At 38.0% G+C, this 18,304-nt stretch overlaps 1 protein-coding gene and 1 pseudogene across 3 annotated transcripts; both read left to right on the forward strand.

Annotated features, from left to right (window-relative positions):
• Positions 1 to 3,040: 3,040 nt before the first annotated feature.
• Positions 3,041 to 9,131, forward strand: LOC311296336 (sialoadhesin-like; annotated as a pseudogene). The gene is made up of 4 exons (XR_014630309.1): positions 3,041 to 3,153; positions 4,674 to 5,054; positions 8,352 to 8,639; positions 8,737 to 9,131. The product of XR_014630309.1 is annotated as a sialoadhesin-like (transcript).
• Positions 8,916 to 16,355, forward strand: LOC311297057 (myeloid cell surface antigen CD33-like). 2 transcript variants are annotated; one of them, XM_084419135.1, is made up of 7 exons: positions 8,916 to 9,030; positions 13,313 to 13,649; positions 13,756 to 14,052; positions 14,231 to 14,333; positions 15,647 to 15,715; positions 15,923 to 15,938; positions 16,065 to 16,341. In XM_084419135.1, the coding sequence occupies exons 2-7, from the start codon at positions 13,403 to 13,405 to the stop codon at positions 16,125 to 16,127; spliced, it is 795 nt and encodes a 264-aa protein (XP_084275261.1). In that variant the 5' UTR covers positions 8,916 to 9,030; positions 13,313 to 13,402; the 3' UTR covers positions 16,128 to 16,341. The 2 variants fall into 2 exon arrangements, with proteins under 2 accessions (XP_084275261.1, XP_084275262.1); XM_084419136.1 differs by lacking the exons at positions 8,916 to 9,030; positions 15,923 to 15,938 and having other exon boundaries at positions 13,027 to 13,649; positions 15,647 to 15,720; positions 16,065 to 16,355.
• The last annotated feature ends 1,949 nt before the right edge of the window (positions 16,356 to 18,304 follow it).

Below are 18,304 nucleotides of genomic sequence, written 5' to 3' on the forward strand. Positions count from 1 at the left end.
AAACTGTTTTACATCATATTTGTCTCACCTCATCTTCTTCACCTGCCTGGACATGACACTCTGATGTATCATTATAAATTGTATATGTAATGATGCTGATTTAAAAAAAATTATTAAAAAAAATGTTTTTTACCTGACTATTAAATATGATTAAATCATAATTATTGTTACTTTCAGTTGACATACCATTTGTTGCTTTGGTTGTCTCTATTTTATTTGTGTCTTTTTTTCTAACCTTTCACCTCCTTGCTTGTAATGTGCTATTCACTGCAGAGCCAAATGCTGTCCTTGGCTGCATTTCTCAAAAGAATTGTGAGCAATGTTGATCATACTAGAGACCATACGTCTACTTACGATGCTAAATAATATACCAAATAATACCAAAGCAATACCAAAGCAAACAAGCATTCTATAAACTACTAAGCCTATATCATATATACTACATACTATAATTAAATACACAATCTACGCAAGCAGCAATCAAGCATCAATGGCCCCTCTGGATGATTAGCAATCTAATAGAAATTAATCTTTTGATGTTGGTTTTACAGCAAAGTCCTTCTTGAAACTATACTGGAAGTTAGAGTTTGATGAAACGGGTTACATCAACACATGGGTGTCAAAAGAAATCCCTCCCTCTCACTGTTAGATTAAATGAGGTCAAAAATACCCCTCTAAAAAGGTTTACTGTCATAAGGCATGTGATCAGTGGCGTGCACAGGGGGTGCGGGGGGCTCAAGCCCCTGCCCCTTTTGTCTCAAAATGTATTGTGCCCCCTCTCTGATAAATGTAAATAATTATTATTATTAAAATAAATATTATAATAAATAACAATGCACTTATACACCATTGCCACGAACAATAATAATACAAACAAATATTAAATATAATTTTTTTGGCGGAGGTGAAGTGGCAGTAGGCGGAGTTTTTTTTTTTTTTTTTTTTTTTAGCGATATGTACAGTACGCAGCAGCAGGAGTTCGCCGCGAGTCTTCAAACTGCACGGGCAGCAGATAACATTAAGCTAATACGGAAAAGTTACATTTATCCTACCATGCTACTGTAAAAGTTGCGGCAGCATGTGAGTTATGCTTAACAATCATAAAAGTATAACTCAATTTCAGCCGCATTCTGAGTCTGACAATGTCATTCGTTTTTGTCCAGGCCATAGCAAGTGTTATTAGCTTGGGGAAATACATCTAGTGAAAGGAAATTTAATGTCCAAGGAAAAGTCCATGTCCAGCTCTAAATTGTAAGGAATTTATATCTTTGATTTCATAGTACACTTTACAATAAGGTTCATTTGTTTATTATTCATATTAACTAACATTAACTAATCATGAGCAAAACAACTAAAAACATTACAGATCATGTACAAAGTAAAAAATCATCAATTGCCAGAAAGTATCCAAGGGTTGTTCACAGAAAGAGAATGCCAACATGACTTAAGGGGAACTTGTACAATTTAAAAAGAACATAGGACCAATGCAAAATACCATTGTATTTCAGTTAAAGGTGTAAATCTATGGAATAGCTGTCATGAGGAATTAAAAATATGTGGGACACTTAATAAGTTAAAGAAACTATTTAAAAATAATGCACTGAAACTATATGAAACCATTTAAAGAATGATAAATGAACAAGCTGCTTTTGTATTTGGATTGTGCAATGGTATTGCATAGGAAATACTAATGTTTTTGTATTCTGTTTCTGTTTATATTTGTTTGTCAACATAATGATGTAATTATTAAGACAATAATTATTATTATTTTTTTTTTATTAAAATATGAGATGTTTTAAAAAGGTAGGCATTATAAGCAAGAGCTTCAGCCTACACCTGTTTCAGACTGTGCTGTTGTTTGTTAGCTCAACTGTGTCTGAAACTAAACTAAACTAAACATTTGTTAGGCCACTGTATAGGCCTATTTGTCAATCTTAGTTAATAATAATACAACTTTTAATTGTTTGTTCATGTTATGTCACAGTCAGTGCATTAACTAATGTTAACAAATACAACTTTTGATTTTAATAATGTTTTAGTAAATGCTGAAATTAATATTAACTAAGATTAATAAATTGTGTAGAAGTGTAGTTCATTATTAGTTCATGTTAATAAATTTAACTAATGAAACCTTATTGTAAAGTGTTACTGATTTCATGATAGCTAACACTTTATTGAATACATAGGCCTACAATTTATAACATCAACATAACTAAACATGAATTCCTCATAATTACCGACTTGATTCTCTGTTTTGTTTGGTAAAGTAAATAATAATTAGTTATATTATCATCATTTCCGAGAGAGGCTCTCTGACCTACTGCTGCTCTCCATCGAGTGAGATATTCCAAATAATTGTGAGGAAGTCATTAAAATATATAAAACACAACAGACAGACGGATACTGCTTTAAATACAGGTGATTTATTTTAAAAATAAATGTTTTAAAAAAAAAGTGCCCTTTTTGGTCCTTCCACCCCTGCCCCGGGGGAGGTCTGTGCACGCCACTGCATTTGATCATAATATAGGCCTATGTGGGCCTATGGGCCTGAAGGGAGAGACCTTTGTGTACAAGAGGCCATTTAGAGGTCAAAGGTCAACTACAGTAATTCATTCAAATTGTAAGAACATTTTATTAGTAAACCAGTAAGTCTGTAGAATATGCAGTAGGTTCAGAATTAAAAACTAGCCGTGTAACACGTTTTGTACTTTGTATCTTGAAACAGACCCTCTTGTCAGTCACAAATGGTGATGTTTCTTGTCAGAAAATACTATATTTGACTGATGTCACTATATAACTGCATTGGTGTGACATTTGATAAGACCGAGGAAATATTTTTTCATCTTGGTGGGCATGAGCCTCACAGCAACAAATGTTCTGAGCTTTATGGAAACACCCTTTTCCTTTTCCTTTTCCTTTTTCTCTTCTTGCAAGTAGGTTATTTGCCCAATCCTCTACAGATAACTACTAAAAAGTATGTAGCATGTTAAAGTGCTTTAGAATACTATGAAAAACCTAAATATTTCAGTTTTAAACTAGAGTTGAACGATGCTGCACATAATAATGGAAATTCATTTATTTAACTTTGGATTTTGTCTTTATATTGACCAAGGAACATGAAAGCACAGCTGTTACTTCATTTACTTTTCCAAGGTATAGTGTCTGTTTTTCTCTTTTAGGCATGCTTTGGTTATGTTGTGTCACAATAAAAGTTTATATGAAATTAATAATATAATTGAACAGAAATGTGCATAAATTGAGGCTTTTTCCAGGTTAGTCTAATTAGTGGAATCAAGTAGCACATTCCCAAAATCTTACAAATAGAGGGAAAACTTTAACCTACACATAGCAGTCAAAACCGAATTATAAATTTCGTCTGATTCACACTCACAGGCGTATTCATGTTTTATTCAGGAATAAAATAATATAACGCTATAAAACAGACATTAATATCCTCAATTCAATCAACATTTGAAAGAAACAGTCAAACCCACAAACCAATGTGCAGAAACATTAGCTTCATGTAAATTGTAAAGACCATGTAAAGTCCATGTAGTGTTGTAAAATGTAAAATTGTAAAATGTAAAGACCATGTAAATTGTGTCTGTGTGGCATTTCGAGGGCGTTGTCGAGGGTAGGAAATACATGTGCCTTCAAGGTGGCGATATCAAAGAACTACAAACAAGATGAATGCTTCCTAAAAACTACAACACACAGATCACCTACTAGTATACAAATTCAGTATAATTGTCATGAAATAGCTGAAAACAATCTCTGTCTCCTCATAGACCTAAAAGTTTTTAGGCTTAGACTATAAATAGGCTTACACTATAAATGAAAAGAGTTATTTCTAATTGCAAACCTACTGCGGAAGAGTGAATAAATTTTTACTCTGACTAACTGAAGCTGAAGTAGTCAGAAGGAAACTACAACATTATCATCATGCTGTTGGAATGCTCTCCCCACCCTCATCCGGAATGCAGAATCCCTGACAACATTCAGACAACTGAAAACTCATTTCTTCCATGAGCACTTAACCTAAAAAAAAAAAAAAAAAAAAAAACCTTTCTTTACTTTTCCTTTAATCCTCCCTTATCGGGCTTATGCTACTCTGAACAATGCCTGAACTTCGTATTGTGAGCACTTCATGCATTGTTTTTGCCTCTTCACGATGACTTGCTTAATTTGGTCCTAAATTGTAAGTCGCTTTGTACAAAAGCATCTGCTAAATGACTAAATGTAAAATGTAAATTTAAATCATAGACACTCTCGTGACAGAACATGCAGTCAATTTCATTGCTCACCAACTCGAGGAAACAGTACGCCTGCAGGCTTACAGAGGGATTGAAACATGTTGGTATATGTCACAACTGACATCAGTTAAATGGTGATCAATGTGCTTTCTCAGGGAAATTTAGTCGAGATACCAAGAGAAGAACGTTTATGTTGAGATCAAAAGACAATTAACAAAAAAAATCCCAATAGTATGGCTTCTTATATGTTTTCCGTAGTCACAGAGAGATGAATATTCTGTCTCAAACTACTACGTTTCGTGTATAATGTCCGAAAAAGTGTACTAACAGAAAACAATAAGAGTGAAATGAAATTCTAAAAATGAACAGCTTCAATGAACAAACAGCCATTAATGACTCTTCTTGACTTTTGTCCCACAGGTGTTCTGCTGTTTGATACTTTAGCATGGGAAGTGAAAATGCCGAAAGACATTCATGGTCTCCAAGGTTCCTGTCTGGTTATACCATGTTCTTTCTCTTACACATCGTATCCACCCAAAGACCCACGTAGAGTTGTGTGGTATCAGTGGTATCTAGAGGTTTTCCTTTAGTTTATGATCCTTTGCATGCAGATGATGTCATTGAGAAGTTTAGAGGAAAAACTGATTTATATGTGAACTCAAGTAGGAATTGCAGTCTGCTGATCAAAAACCTGGAATATTCCTACCATGGAGAAAAAAATATATGTATGGATTGACCCAGAAAATGTTGGATGGCGCACCTTTGCATTTTATGATGTCACCTCTACAATCCTTGTTGACGGTATGTAAATTCCCAAATTATCGACGGTATGTAAATTCCCAAATGAACTTTCTTCTAATCAGTTTGTTAAAATAACATTTAAAAATAAAGGCCAGACAATTTGCCCCAATAAGTAAAGACATTTGTACATGTCTTTGTATGTTTAAAAAAAATAAAAAATTAATAAACAATATCAATCAAACACTTCATGAAATTAAGGCAACAGATATTTTGTTCAAAATAAAGAAAAAAGGTCTTGAACACTTCCTGGTTGTCTATGGAAGTACAGTTGGTTTTATGACTGTAAGTCATTCTCTTCAAATGCTATTGAAGTTAGAAACGTGTGTACCAATGTCGTATGCAACTTTAGAGACGGTCCCTAAATGTGCGAATATCCAGTGTCAAGCCAACTTTATGCCAGTATTTCAGTGGGAATCGCTTAGCGTGAAACTTTGCGTGTTACGTTCTTATTCTGAGTCCTCTTGCCTCTTCCAATCTAGTATAGCCTACATCCCCAATAAGGTGCGAGTTTGGTCTTTTATATCACTGCATTAGTCCATTAAGCATTAAGTGTCCTGACCGCAGGGGAATCCTGGAGAATGATGTATTGAGGGAATCTCCAGTTCTGCAGCACAGTGCATGATATAAAATTAAAGCTACACTGTGTAACTTTTTTAGTTGATTCTTAGCAAAAAACACTTAATTCTTTCAAAAATATATGTGCTCATTAATGTATATTTACTTCTTTCAAGTAATAAAGTATTCTCTTAAGTTTATAATCTGCCATTGAAAGTACATACGGGTGAGGGGTTCGAATGCCGGTCGCCATGTTGCCCCTCCATCTTGAAACTACATTAGCCAAAGAGGGACATAAATTCAAGCTTCGCCTTTTGCGTTTTTCACTCAGTGACACCGTGACGAATGCGAGGGGGAGATTACTCGCGAGCTCGCGAGTGCCGGCAGATTTGAAAGATAGTGTGGGGTGTGTGTGTGTGTGTGTGTGTGCGTGCGTGCGTACTCACATTTGAAAGAGAGAATTAAAACGTCAACACGACAGACAAATCAGCAAGACCATAGTCAATATTGGAGTAACTTTTCCCAGATGGAAAGAGCTCATGAGGAGAAAAGATTGTAAAACGGACGCCGAGGTTGCCTGCTTTCTTCTCGACAGGTAATTCAGCCTGTTGTAATTCATTTGTGTAAATTCTAAGTTTTATAGTTGCTTGTCTAACCATAGCATGGTTGTGCATAACGCCAGAACGACCTCTAGTATAACTTCATCCTTGCGTCAATGGTGAAAAAGTATTGTTTACCTTGTAACATAAATCTGTGCTGCGACGGATCACAGGTGATGAATAGTTTTAAAGGCGCAATTTTTTAAGCTATATAAAAAAAGGACACTGTAAATTTGAGTTATTTTTAATTGCTTTTACTTTGTACACATTGTAACGTTAGCCTAATCTGAATATGCTGGGATAGCCGATTCCAAGGGTGACGTTTACCTCCTGACATCTGTCCTGTAGTTTTATTCATTTTAGACGTATTGTTTATTATTGTCATGGACGAAGTCGATAACTGGAAGCCATGTTAATCTTGGAATAATACGGCCACCGTAGGAGTTAAAACGCCCTTGGAATTGAGAGGAACAGAAACTAATATTCACTGGGTAGTCATATACAATTTCACCGCTAGATGGGGGTAAAAATCACACAGTGTAGCTTTAAGAAAACGAAACAACAGAGAGAAATATATCTCTACTATGTCATATTTAACGTTTTATCTGTACATCAGCATCAGGGAATAACATTATAATCTCGTTCACGGTAGAGAAAGCTGCTTAGCCTACAAGAAAAGCTGCTTTGAGCAAAACTAACTGTTAAGACTTAAATGTAAACACATCTTTTGTGTCTTTATCAGCTTTTATATACAATAGGCCATATACAATATATATATATATATATTTTTTTTTATATATATATATATATATACTGGCCCTGATCATCAGAAATACTTACCACTTGCTCCATTTCTGTAAATGCGTCTTTATGAATGAATGACTCTCTCACCTGTTGCTCTAGTCTTTGTCAACACTCGCGTGCACCACCCGCTGGTGAGGAAGACTAACAGCTATGGAGATTCTCAATAGGCAATCTACTGATATTCCTGCCATTCCCGGATGTCGATTGTTGAAATTTCTGTCGAATTTGAACCACTGAATTTGTGTAAGCGAATTTGTAAAGCGAAATAAAATGGACCGAAAATTGCCTGTCGAATATTATTGCCACAGAGTCACCAGATCTGCACGCTCCACCCACTCGTTCACTCTCCCCGTAATTCTGATTCACTGCACCTGCACTTCATCATCAACACACTATAAAGAGACACTTCTCCTTCACTTCCTTGTCTGGTCTCGTCCTTATGTGAACCTACAGACTATATATGATGAACTACACTGGTGGTTAAGGGCTGCACAATAAATCATATTTTAGGCATAATTGACTGCATTATTTGCCTGCTGGTTATTTATTCAGAAAACTTTCATTTTCATTTGACAATTGCATTGTCTTGCATTGGTAAAATTACTCCAAGCTTTCATGTTTGCGGTTGCCAGATGTCAAGAGTTTAAATCCCCCAATCTGAGCTTTGGTTTTTAATGGATACATTTTCTGCCCAGTGTTTGACTTAATCCTCCCAACCACGGCGCACATACTCTTTCTGAACTGAGAAAAAAGTGCTATTGATCTGAAAGCACAGGCAAACATGTAAGTAGGAATTGGCAATTTCCACTGCGATATTTTTGCTCAAATGAAACTGTAACACAGCCAGTCTGTTTTCTTTCACACAAATATTTTTGCTGTTTGCCAGATGAGGTCAAATAAACCATGCCTCTCTTGATTTGTGCTGATGTGAAAGTCCAATAATATTCAAAGTTTCTGAAATGACAATAATTGTGATTAATAGTCATTATTATTTTTAGCAAAATAATTGTGCATATTATCATTTTGATCATTAGCTATCGTGCAGCCCTACTGTTGGTTATACTGCTGACATGACATGAGGAAGTGACTTCATACATCCTTAAAAAATGACCCAAGTTTGTTAAAAATAATTAAAAAGTGGCTCAAAAAAAGGTTACAAAGTTAGTAAAAAAAAAAAAAAAACACTCTAGTATCATTTGTTTGCAGAAGCCACTCTAATGCAATAAAATGCAGACATTTTAAGTGTCCAATTACATTTTGGAGCTACTGTATTACATATAGTATATAAATATATATATATAATGTAAAGTACTAAGTATAATGTGTCTGTGAATTATAGCAAGTCCACAGCAGCCGAGCATCAATATTTATGGAGGTGAAAGGACGGGTGACAACATTACAGTATTATGTTCGGCTTTCCACACGTGTCCATACAGCAAACCAGACATCATTCTGAGTGGTACTGAAGGAACTGACCAAATAAAGGAGGAGGAGATTAAAGATGGCCTGTGGAAAATCACTCTGACACGCACAAGTGTCGTAAAAGCAGAAAGCTTGACTATTAATTGTTCTGTAACATATTATGGTGGCAAAACAGTGACAGCTACAAAAGACAAAAGTGCTAAATGTGAGTAAACACACATATAAACTGCTTTGTGTGTTATTGATAAGTTCTATTTAAATGTCACATTTGAACCTATTTCAAGATCTCAATTTAATTTCAGGTGTTCATGATAAAATAACGATTGAGCCTGTAGTGGCAGATGTCACAGAGGGCGTCGCAAAGAACTTCACTTGTTCCGTCTATCACTCCTGCCAGAGAGAGACTCCAACCATCACATGGAACTATGAGAACATGCAGATCTCAACGAGGAGCAACACACTTTCTGGTTTAAATCGGGTTACCTATTCCACCATAACCTTTCTGGGTTCAAAAGACGACCATGGGAAGAAATTGATTTGCACTGCAACATTTTTTGGAGGAAACACTGAAACCTCTGTTGCTTTACGTGTACAACGTGAGTAATTTATCAGCATCATGTATGATGTATGTGATCTCTCCATGTCTCTTTATTATAGTGGTATCTTATCTGTTTTTTATTTAATAAACTTGATAACTAAAGACATTTCAAATTATGCCTTGTTGTAAAGTTTGCACAAACAGTGCTTGATCTGAGTTGAATGGTTCACAGAATTATGTGTATACAGCAATGAGAACACACTGTTTTTTAATCATAAGAAACAATTAGATAGTTCATGTCAGATTGTATTGCAGACTTGAAATATATTATTTAAATGTTAGTTTGTCAGGAAGGTTTTGAGATTTCTGTATTTCCTCATTTAAATAAATAGGGAGTTCTGTGGGAGAGGCTCTCCCCATGGGAGATTCCAACCAGGAGGGACCTTCTGTCCCAGGCTCGGGGGACAGTCTTTCACCCCCAACCAGAGATCCAGTTCATAGATTCTGGTCTGTTATTAATACCATCCTAAAGGCAAGGGCTCCCTCTACTAGAAAGCTGTATGCTCTTGAATGGTATCTTTTCTCATCATGCGTGAGCAATGCCATCTTAGCCTAGCTTGATTTCCCAGTTGGTTCAGAACTGGAGTTTCTTCAAGATTATCTCTCAGCTGACTCCCGCGACCCTTAAAGGAGAACTCCGGTCAATTTTAACATTGAGCTCATTTTTTTGTACATTTGGAGTGCTGTCAGTACAGATAACAACGACAAAAATCGGTGTTGCCTACACCGTGTTCTCCTCGTTTAAAAATTTGCACCCCGGTTTAGTACCTATGATCACGCGCGTGAACTCGACAATCGACTACTGTGGACTTCGACCGAAAACAGGATGTAAATACAGGTATGTGCGCTGGCTGAATAAACATCATTTTTATTCATATCTTTCACTTCTATTGCAGTCAGATTCACCCGCGTTCACTCCGAAGGAATCACTCACATGACCTGTGCACTTGTAATGACACATCAAGGATGTTAAGAGCCTAAAAGCAGGTTTAAAACTTGCCCCATTGAAGTCAACAGGGTGCAAATTTTAAAAAGAGGATAACACGTTGTAGGCAACACCGATTTTTGTCGTTGTTCTCTGTATTGACAGCACTCCAAATGTACAAAAAAATTAGCTCAATGTTAAAATTGACCGGAGTTCTCCTTTAAGGTTTATGTGGCCGTTATTTCATCTGGCCACAACCAAATTAAAGGGGTTTCAGTGGAGAAACATGTCCTGGTGTCCCGTTTCTTGTGTGGTGCTAGATGGCTGAGACCTGTCCGCAGACCATTGTATTGGACCACTGCAGAGCTATTGTATTGAAAGGGTTGTTAGATGCTCACTTTGAGCACTTAGAGTCAGCCTCTGTGAAGCTTCTTACCCTCAAGGTGGCTTTGCTGATTGCCATTACCCCATTAAAATGGCTAGGAGACCATGCAAGCCTTGTCCGTCACATTCTCCTGCCTGGATTTTGCCCCTGGACTGGTCAAGGAGATACTACATCCTAAGCCGGATAACGTCCCGGTGCCTTCTTCATCATTTCATCCAAGTCATGTCCAGTCAGGGCTGTTAGGGTTTACGTCCACTGCTCAGGCCAGTGATATAAATCTGATCAACCTTGTGTCTGCTTTTGGAGGGCGCAACCGGGGTTCCGCTGCTTCCAAACAGACCATATCTCACTGGGTTTCAGATGTGGTCACTTTGGCGTATAAGGCACAAGGGGTCGCTTCGCCTCTTGGAGTTAAGGCCCATACTACCCGAATTATTCCGGCTTCTAAGGCGCTATCAAGAGTTGTGTATTTACGCAACGTTTGTCCTGCGGCAGGATGGTCCCCCCTGCACACTTTCATCAGGTCTTATATTGTGAATGTGGAGTCAACCCCAGATCCTCTCGGGGTGACTCCTTCCTGTACTCTCAGTATGGCGGCTTGGGTATTGACGTTTCCATTGCGTCAACACCATGACGTGTCTCGTTCCCATTCTCAGGGAACCAGGTAATATACATAACCCAGAGACGTATTTTTTTATCCTTTCAGCGTACATCAGTTGTGCACTTGTGATTGTGGTGCATTGTGGGATTGAAAGAGTACACTCGATAATATCCACTATGGTTTCAGACACCACTACAAATGTCTGTCCACTCAAATAGTGCCGTATTTAAGGGTATAGTGGGCGATTTCGGACACACTTCTGGTTTAATAGCACAGTACCTTGAGTAATGAGGCTTGTTACTAAATTTAATACTAATATGTTTTTAGCCTAAGGCCTCATTCACACCGGACGCCGAAGCGGCGCGGAACGGAGGCCGCTTCCTTTCGGCGCCCATGTTGCGGCCGGCCCGCGCTGTGAAGCGCCAGTTTCGGCGTCTGGTCTATTTTTTGCGCGAGCCGCGAGTGATCCGTGTCCATTCCGGCAGGAAGTCACACCAGGAAACACGAGACATCCGGTCAATTGTCAAAATATAAGCAATTTTCAAATTAAAATACCGCAAGTATTAACTAAACACGTGTGTCTCGACAACGGATTAATAAAAGAAGTGTACAAACTTCTTGGTTACAGAAACATGGTGTATTCATTTTATGAGGTTATTTACTTACCCATGAAGTAAAAAATAGCTCTGAATAAACAACAACTGAGCAGAAGCGCTTGTCGACCGCCGCGGAGAATATGCGTCTGGTGTGAACAGGCAGGCGCTGGACCGCGCGTGATTTTCCGTTCCGCGTTGCTTCGGCGTCTGGTGTGAACCAGGCGTAAGGCTCAAATGTGACACTTCACTAACACCAAAACCAACCATAAATAAAGCAGCCTAAAATGTTTTTATTTATTGTTTTCTACTCATTCCTTTACAGAGTATCAGAAGTGTTCTCCACACAAAGCGTTTTTAGCCAAAACACCAGGCGCTCTTCTGAAATCACCTTGCTGCGGGCGCTTGAGAGCACTTCAGTGGTGCAGCGTATTATTCAGTTGAGACACTTTGGTGCTATGACCCAGAATGTTCACAGAAGTATTATCTGATTTAAATTATTTGAATTATTTGTTCCATTGTTTTGCTTGTTGTTGTCGTCTGTTGCCATTGAAAAAGCAAGATGCGATGGTTGGTCGTGTTGTATTTGTCCTGCCCTTCCTCCACTGAGATTGGATGGCTGGGTAAAAAGTGACAGTGATGAGCGCTGTGCTTTACCCAAAGTTGAAAATGTTTCAACTCTTGGCGCCCAGTGCAGAATTCAGTGACCCACAGAATTAAGTGACCCTAGAAGGTGCTGTAGTGATGGTAGGGTTAGGATTGGGATTAGGAGTAGGTGGGATGAGCTCAAATACAGTGCCTACTAAGGTCACTTATTCCAGTGGGTCACAGAATTTGGCACAACGGCAGAAAAAAACGGCAAGCGCTCAGCGTGAAATGGGGGATGTGCGCAACAAACTTTTGTATTCTGTAAAATAGATTGCATCATTGTTTTACTCAAGATACCTTCAAAGGAGTGAGCAAATATGAGCATAATGCAGATTGATAGCTAAAAAAATTTTTTCTTCTTCTCAATACCATTTCACGAGTTCACATCTACATATAATTATTACGGTAAAGGTTATGCGTATTTGGCGTGCTGTCCGGGTGGAGGGCTCCGAGCTCGGAATTTCTGCCCGAACCCAGAGTACTCCCCCTGTTGGTGAGAGTAGATGGAACTAGAAGTGAGGAGATGGAACTAAAGTGAGGAGATGGGGTGGAGGTGGGATGCTGAATAAACTGTCAAGGAACAGAGGTGGGTTCTGCTGTTATTTATATTGTCCTGAGTTGATTACTGATTGCTCTCCACTTGTGCTAATTGGGTTAATTATCTGCACCTGCTCCTCCCGAACCTTGTTAATAAAACATCATTTAAATATTTAAATCACATAAAAATTTTTTTTTAAAAAACAATCATAAAAAGAACTAGCTAGGTTAGCTGATTACCTTAAAAGTCTATTGATATCGCTCTCAGTTAGTATTGCTGTTAACACTTTTTCCAGCAAGGAGATGCTATGAGACCAGTTGTCCTGTTTGTTCATGTGTCATTCGGCATAAAGCCTATAGACGCTCAGCACCATGTCACACTGTTGGTATTTTTAAATATGCGGCGCTCCCATTTAAAACAATTGAAAAAATATGCTGGCTTTGGTGGATTCACGACCTTACACTACTCTCATATTTATACTATTGTTCTGCGCTCATAATTATTAATAAACAATAATACTTTCAGTTCTGTAATATCGATTAATCCCATTAATTAACTCATTAATTATATGGGATCATATGTCATTTTAGACCAAAATCATGCGGAGGTGATGCTCAAGATCACAGCGTTGACTCATTCCTGTGTGGTAATACCGTGCCGTTTCAAGATGGAAGAATAATATGTCACTCGACTTCGTGTTCTTTGGGTCACCAAAAAAGGGGGCTATATGTTCCACACTGACTCCTTACGATGTCTTAGACAACTTCAAAGGCCGCACAAGGCTCCTGGGAAACCCGGATGAACAGAACTGTACTGTGGAGATGGATAATGTGCAAACTCATGACAACGGGCCATTCTGCTTCAGAGCAGAAAAAGAAAACAAGAAATACAGTTTCAACAACAGCTGTGTGTTCATTATAATGCAGGGTGAGGATTTGTACTTATACTTGTGAAAAGTTGCATTTACACCAAGTGTAATTCATTCATCACCTCTCAGAACTAATATAACATCTTTGTGTTTCTTGTTAAAAAGCTTCTCCTGACAAACCTGTGATGTCATCCCTCCCTGAAGACATCGATCCCGGGACACGCGTCACCGTCAAATGCTCAGTCAACCACACATGCTCTTCTCACCCTCCCAAAATCAGCTGGAGCGTCCCAACAGCCCAAGAAACTATCAGCCACAATCACATGGGTGGAGGTGTCTGGGAAACAATGTCCGATGTGACCTTCATTCCAACTGGATATGAAGAGAAAGATGAAATTGTCTGCAGTGCCAACTTTTGGGGTGGTAAAACACAGAACCATACTGCCATCCTGAGTGTTAAGAGTGAGTATCGACTGATACAGTTACATTCAAGATATTTTGGCGGATCTTTACTTGAATTTGTGTTCATGAGATTTTCTTTTTGCATTGGTTTGATTATTATTATGACTGGTCTAAAAGAACCTGAAATGTATGATTTGTGAGAGATGTGACTATTAATTATTCAATAATATTATCATAGGGATTCAAGGGGTTGGATTTGGGCCTTATGTCATTGCTTCTTCACTTGTGTTCATCCTCGTTTGCTTACTTGCTGGAGTTTGCATATATAAAAGGCGACACAGGTTTGGATGTTTTTTTTTGTTTTTTCCTTCAGAATATCTGTATTTTGAGGTCTCTTTCTCAAACCGACTAGTGCCATCTGGAGCTCAAAATATCACTGTTTCTGCTTGCAAGTTAAATTTTCTCTTTTTCTTAAAGGGATAGTTCACCCAAAAATGAAAATTAGCCCTTGACTTACCCTCAAGTCATCCTAGGTGTATACGACATTCTTCTTTCAGACGAATACAATCAGAGTTATATTAAAACATGTCCTGGCTCTTCCAAGCTTTATGATGGCAGTGAATGGCTGTTTCTGTCCATAAAGGTGCATTTATCCATCAAAAACAAAATGCTCCACTCGGCTCTGGGGGGTTAATAAAGGTCTTCTGAAGCGATGCGTTTGTGTAAGAAAAATATCCATTTTTAAAACTTTACAAACTTATAAGCTGGAACACCAGTCTCTCGTGAACATGCGTACGACAGTTAGCGGAAGTTAGAGATTACAGTTTGTAAAGTTTTAAATGTGGATATTTTTTTACACAAACGCATCGATTCATTTCAGAAGGCTTTTATTAACCCCCCCCCCGAGCCGTGTGGAGCACTTTTATGATGGATAGATGGACTTTTATGGACATCAAAACAGAAACAGCCATTCACTGCTATTATAAAGCTTGGAAGAGCCAGGACAATTTTTATATAACTCTGATTTTATTCGTCTGAAAGGAGAAAGTCATATACACCAAGGATAACTTGAGGGAGAGTAAATCATGGGCGAATTTAAATTTTTTGGTGAACTATCCCTTTAACACTTGACTCATCCTAGAGCATTTATCAGATTATCCCCAAATTTGGGTTAGATAGTCCTGAGACAGTGCTGGTCAAATATTAATTTAATATTTCAGACTGTAACAGCAGGCATTGCAAACAGAAAATGAAGCATTATCTCACTTTTACATTATTCTTATTGACTGTAGACAGCCTTGTCAGGATATGCATGGGTCACAAACACAATCTGAACAAAGATGTGTATAAAATATTATGCTTAATTTATAAATTTTCACCTCTTGGTCTTTGTTTCCAGTACAACTAGTGCTAGGTACATTGGAAGTGAACAATGGCAGGTTGAAAGTCTAATTATAACTTTGCAAAAGTAAACTAAGCACAAACTAGTCATGTTTGTAATCCAACTATTTTATCGTCACATCTGTCAACGGACATAGCATTTGGACAATATTTTCTAAACAATTACATAGAAAAAAACATCTTCATAGAAATCACAGCCTCACACATTCTTGCTTCTACACATCACTCACTGATGACACTTCTCTCTTCACAGGCCACACAACACATATAACGTGTCAGAAAACAAGCCTTTCTCCAAACCTCATATGCCATCACCAAAGAGGTACAGTGCACTTGTGTCTTCCAAGGTCTAAACCACTAATATAACATGGTGCACAGCAAAATAATATTATTCTGTCTATGAGCAGACTGTCATAATAAAAGTTCCTGTGCCACTTCAGGATTCCTTTAACTCCAGTTGCCATGATAAATACAGATAGGCTATGAGTGATTTTGTTCTTCTTCTTTTCCTTTTCACCATGCACCTCAGTGAGCCAAAATCCTCAGTGAGTATATTATTTATTTCTACCATTTTTAAACTGTGGAAAATATATTCAAATTCTATGGTTTCTGCCCTGAAACAAGTTATCCACTGATCTCTGTGTCATTTCTTTCTTAATTATTCAATTTAGGGTTATGATTATGAGGCTGATTACGCCAACTTGGAAGATCTTAACGTGTATGGAAATGTCTGATGATAATGTACAAAACAAGGTTCAACACAGTGTTTTTTAAGCTCAAAATAAATTAAGCAGATTGTATACTTTTAGAAATATAATCACTGTCTGTTTTTGAGTCTATAGCATGTATTGACTTAATTGATTTTTTAATGCTGTTGTCTCTGCTCTACTCTGTCATTTATCAATGCTTTCCAGCACGTTTGTCTGAGAACATAACCATAAATAAATATAAAATGGATCAGCAAGTGTCATACAGCACCTATGATTTATTTGCTTAAATGAAAAGGGGGAGAAACATTCTCATTCTAGAGTACATAATTTGTGTAGACAAAAGTAGGCCTATATATAGTTCAGGATGAGTCATATAAGCATCACTTTCTCTATATAAATCATCAGCAATGTCATCTGATGTGTTCTCTAAGTAACTAATTTGCATTTGTTCCAGTATGTATATGCATGTAAAACATCACAAATGAGCTATCGCTCCACTACAGTATATAAGCCTGTTGTTTATGCCTCTTGTGGTGTGTAATGGTCGAAAGCCTGCCCTTTCCCATCATTGCTATCCACCATATTTTTCCCAAATATATTTTTGAAATATAATGTGTTAGATTTCCGGTAAGCCACTTCCGCTAATCGTAGTTATTGTGAACCTGTAGTTTTGCGTCGACTGTGTAGTTTTGACTGGCTAGCTACCTTTTAATATTGATTACAGAAAGACTGGCGTCCTTTGCGCAGTTAGGGTGTGCCATAATAGCTGGTTCAAATGTAAAAATACCTACAAGATATTTGTTTTGACCATAATCCACACACCAGAGCTGAATGTGGATGTGGGGCACCCTATGATCTGTTCATGCTGATGCTGATGCTGGCAATGCGAATTGCTTGTTATTTGTATGTTTTAGTCAAATAGTTAACAGTGTATCTGTTGCATTAACCATTCAATCACTATTTTGCACACACATGCTTAACATGTGATGCGATACAGTACACGATTTTTTACTTGTTTAGTGTGATGTTGGGCCATCAAGGCTGTGCATGTTTGTGGTGTGCTGCTAACGTTCAGGCAAGCTTTAATGCATTGTGTTTGCAATGTTATGGGAAGTTTGGTTGGATTTAACTTGCAATGCGTTTTAGTGTGGCCTGCCTTTAGGGCTTCCAGGTTGGAGCACCAGCTGTTGCTGATTTATCAACTAAAGGATCTACCATATGACTTGTGTGTGTGTTAGACACATAAGACTGTGTGTGTGGTTGTGTGTGTGCTCGTCGTTATCACACTATAAGGTGAGTACATTGCTTTCTCCCTTCCTTTTGCTGTAGAATTTCGTATGTCTTGTGAACTGAGTTCACACTTACAGATAATCAGATCTAAGTAGTATGCGTATTTGGCCTGATGTCCGAGGGGAGGGCTCCGTGCTCGGAATTTGGCCCAGGCAAGTGTGAGGAGACAGGGTGGTGAAGGGATGCTGAAAACTGTTGAGGAACATAGGTGGTCAAATGTGTGTAAATATAGGCCTCAACTCATTTTGCTGATTGGCTGGCTGTTGATTACTGATTGTTGACAGCTGGTTGGAATGACAAGATAATTGGAATGACGTGATGATTGGATAGATAATTTGAACTTGTTCCTCCCGAACTCTGTTAATAAAACATATAATTTGTCTGTAGGAGTCCTCGTTCCCCGTGTTAAGGCGAGGCTGAGTGAGAACAGCCACCCTGACACAGCTTTGTCATTAATGCAGAGTTCACACTTAACTATTTTAGGCCCGATTTTCGATCGCTGACAGGTTTTGTGAGATTGCCAACAATCGGTGCTCGTACACGTGAGTGACAATCACGCAGTGTGAATTATCAAAGATGCGATCTGAGAGAATCGCTGATGAGTCGCTGACGTCCGTGAGATATAAATATCTGGATCTGTCGGCAATTCACAATCCTGCTGTGTGAATGTGTTCTGACTGAAAACTACATCGTCGATGACCTAAAGCCCAATGAGAGAGCAAGATACAGGGCAGCGGGATGTTCAGGGAGGAGTTATTGACCAGAATATTTAAGTATTTGAATAGATATAGGCCTATTTACAATTATATCAAACAGAAAGTAAGCACACACATGCTTGACCAGCTGCAGCACATTGCAAAAGGATTTATTTACCCCAACTCTCTTTGCAGAACACACAATCCTTGCTCTCG

Source organism: Rutilus rutilus (genome assembly GCF_951802725.1).
Source record: "Rutilus rutilus genome assembly, chromosome: 9".
NCBI lineage: Eukaryota > Metazoa > Chordata > Actinopteri > Cypriniformes > Leuciscidae > Rutilus > Rutilus rutilus.

Coding starts and splice junctions, on each gene's coding strand:
- LOC311297057 (XM_084419135.1), top strand. CDS start 13,403: ATGTCACTCGACTTCGTGTTCTTTGGGTCACCAAAAAAGGGGGCTATA. Junction 13,650..13,755: donor TGTGTTCATTATAATGCAGG/GTGAGGATTTGT, acceptor CTTGTTAAAAAG/CTTCTCCTGACAAACCTGTG. Junction 14,334..15,646: donor ATATATAAAAGGCGACACAG/GTTTGGATGTTT, acceptor CTCTCTTCACAG/GCCACACAACACATATAACG.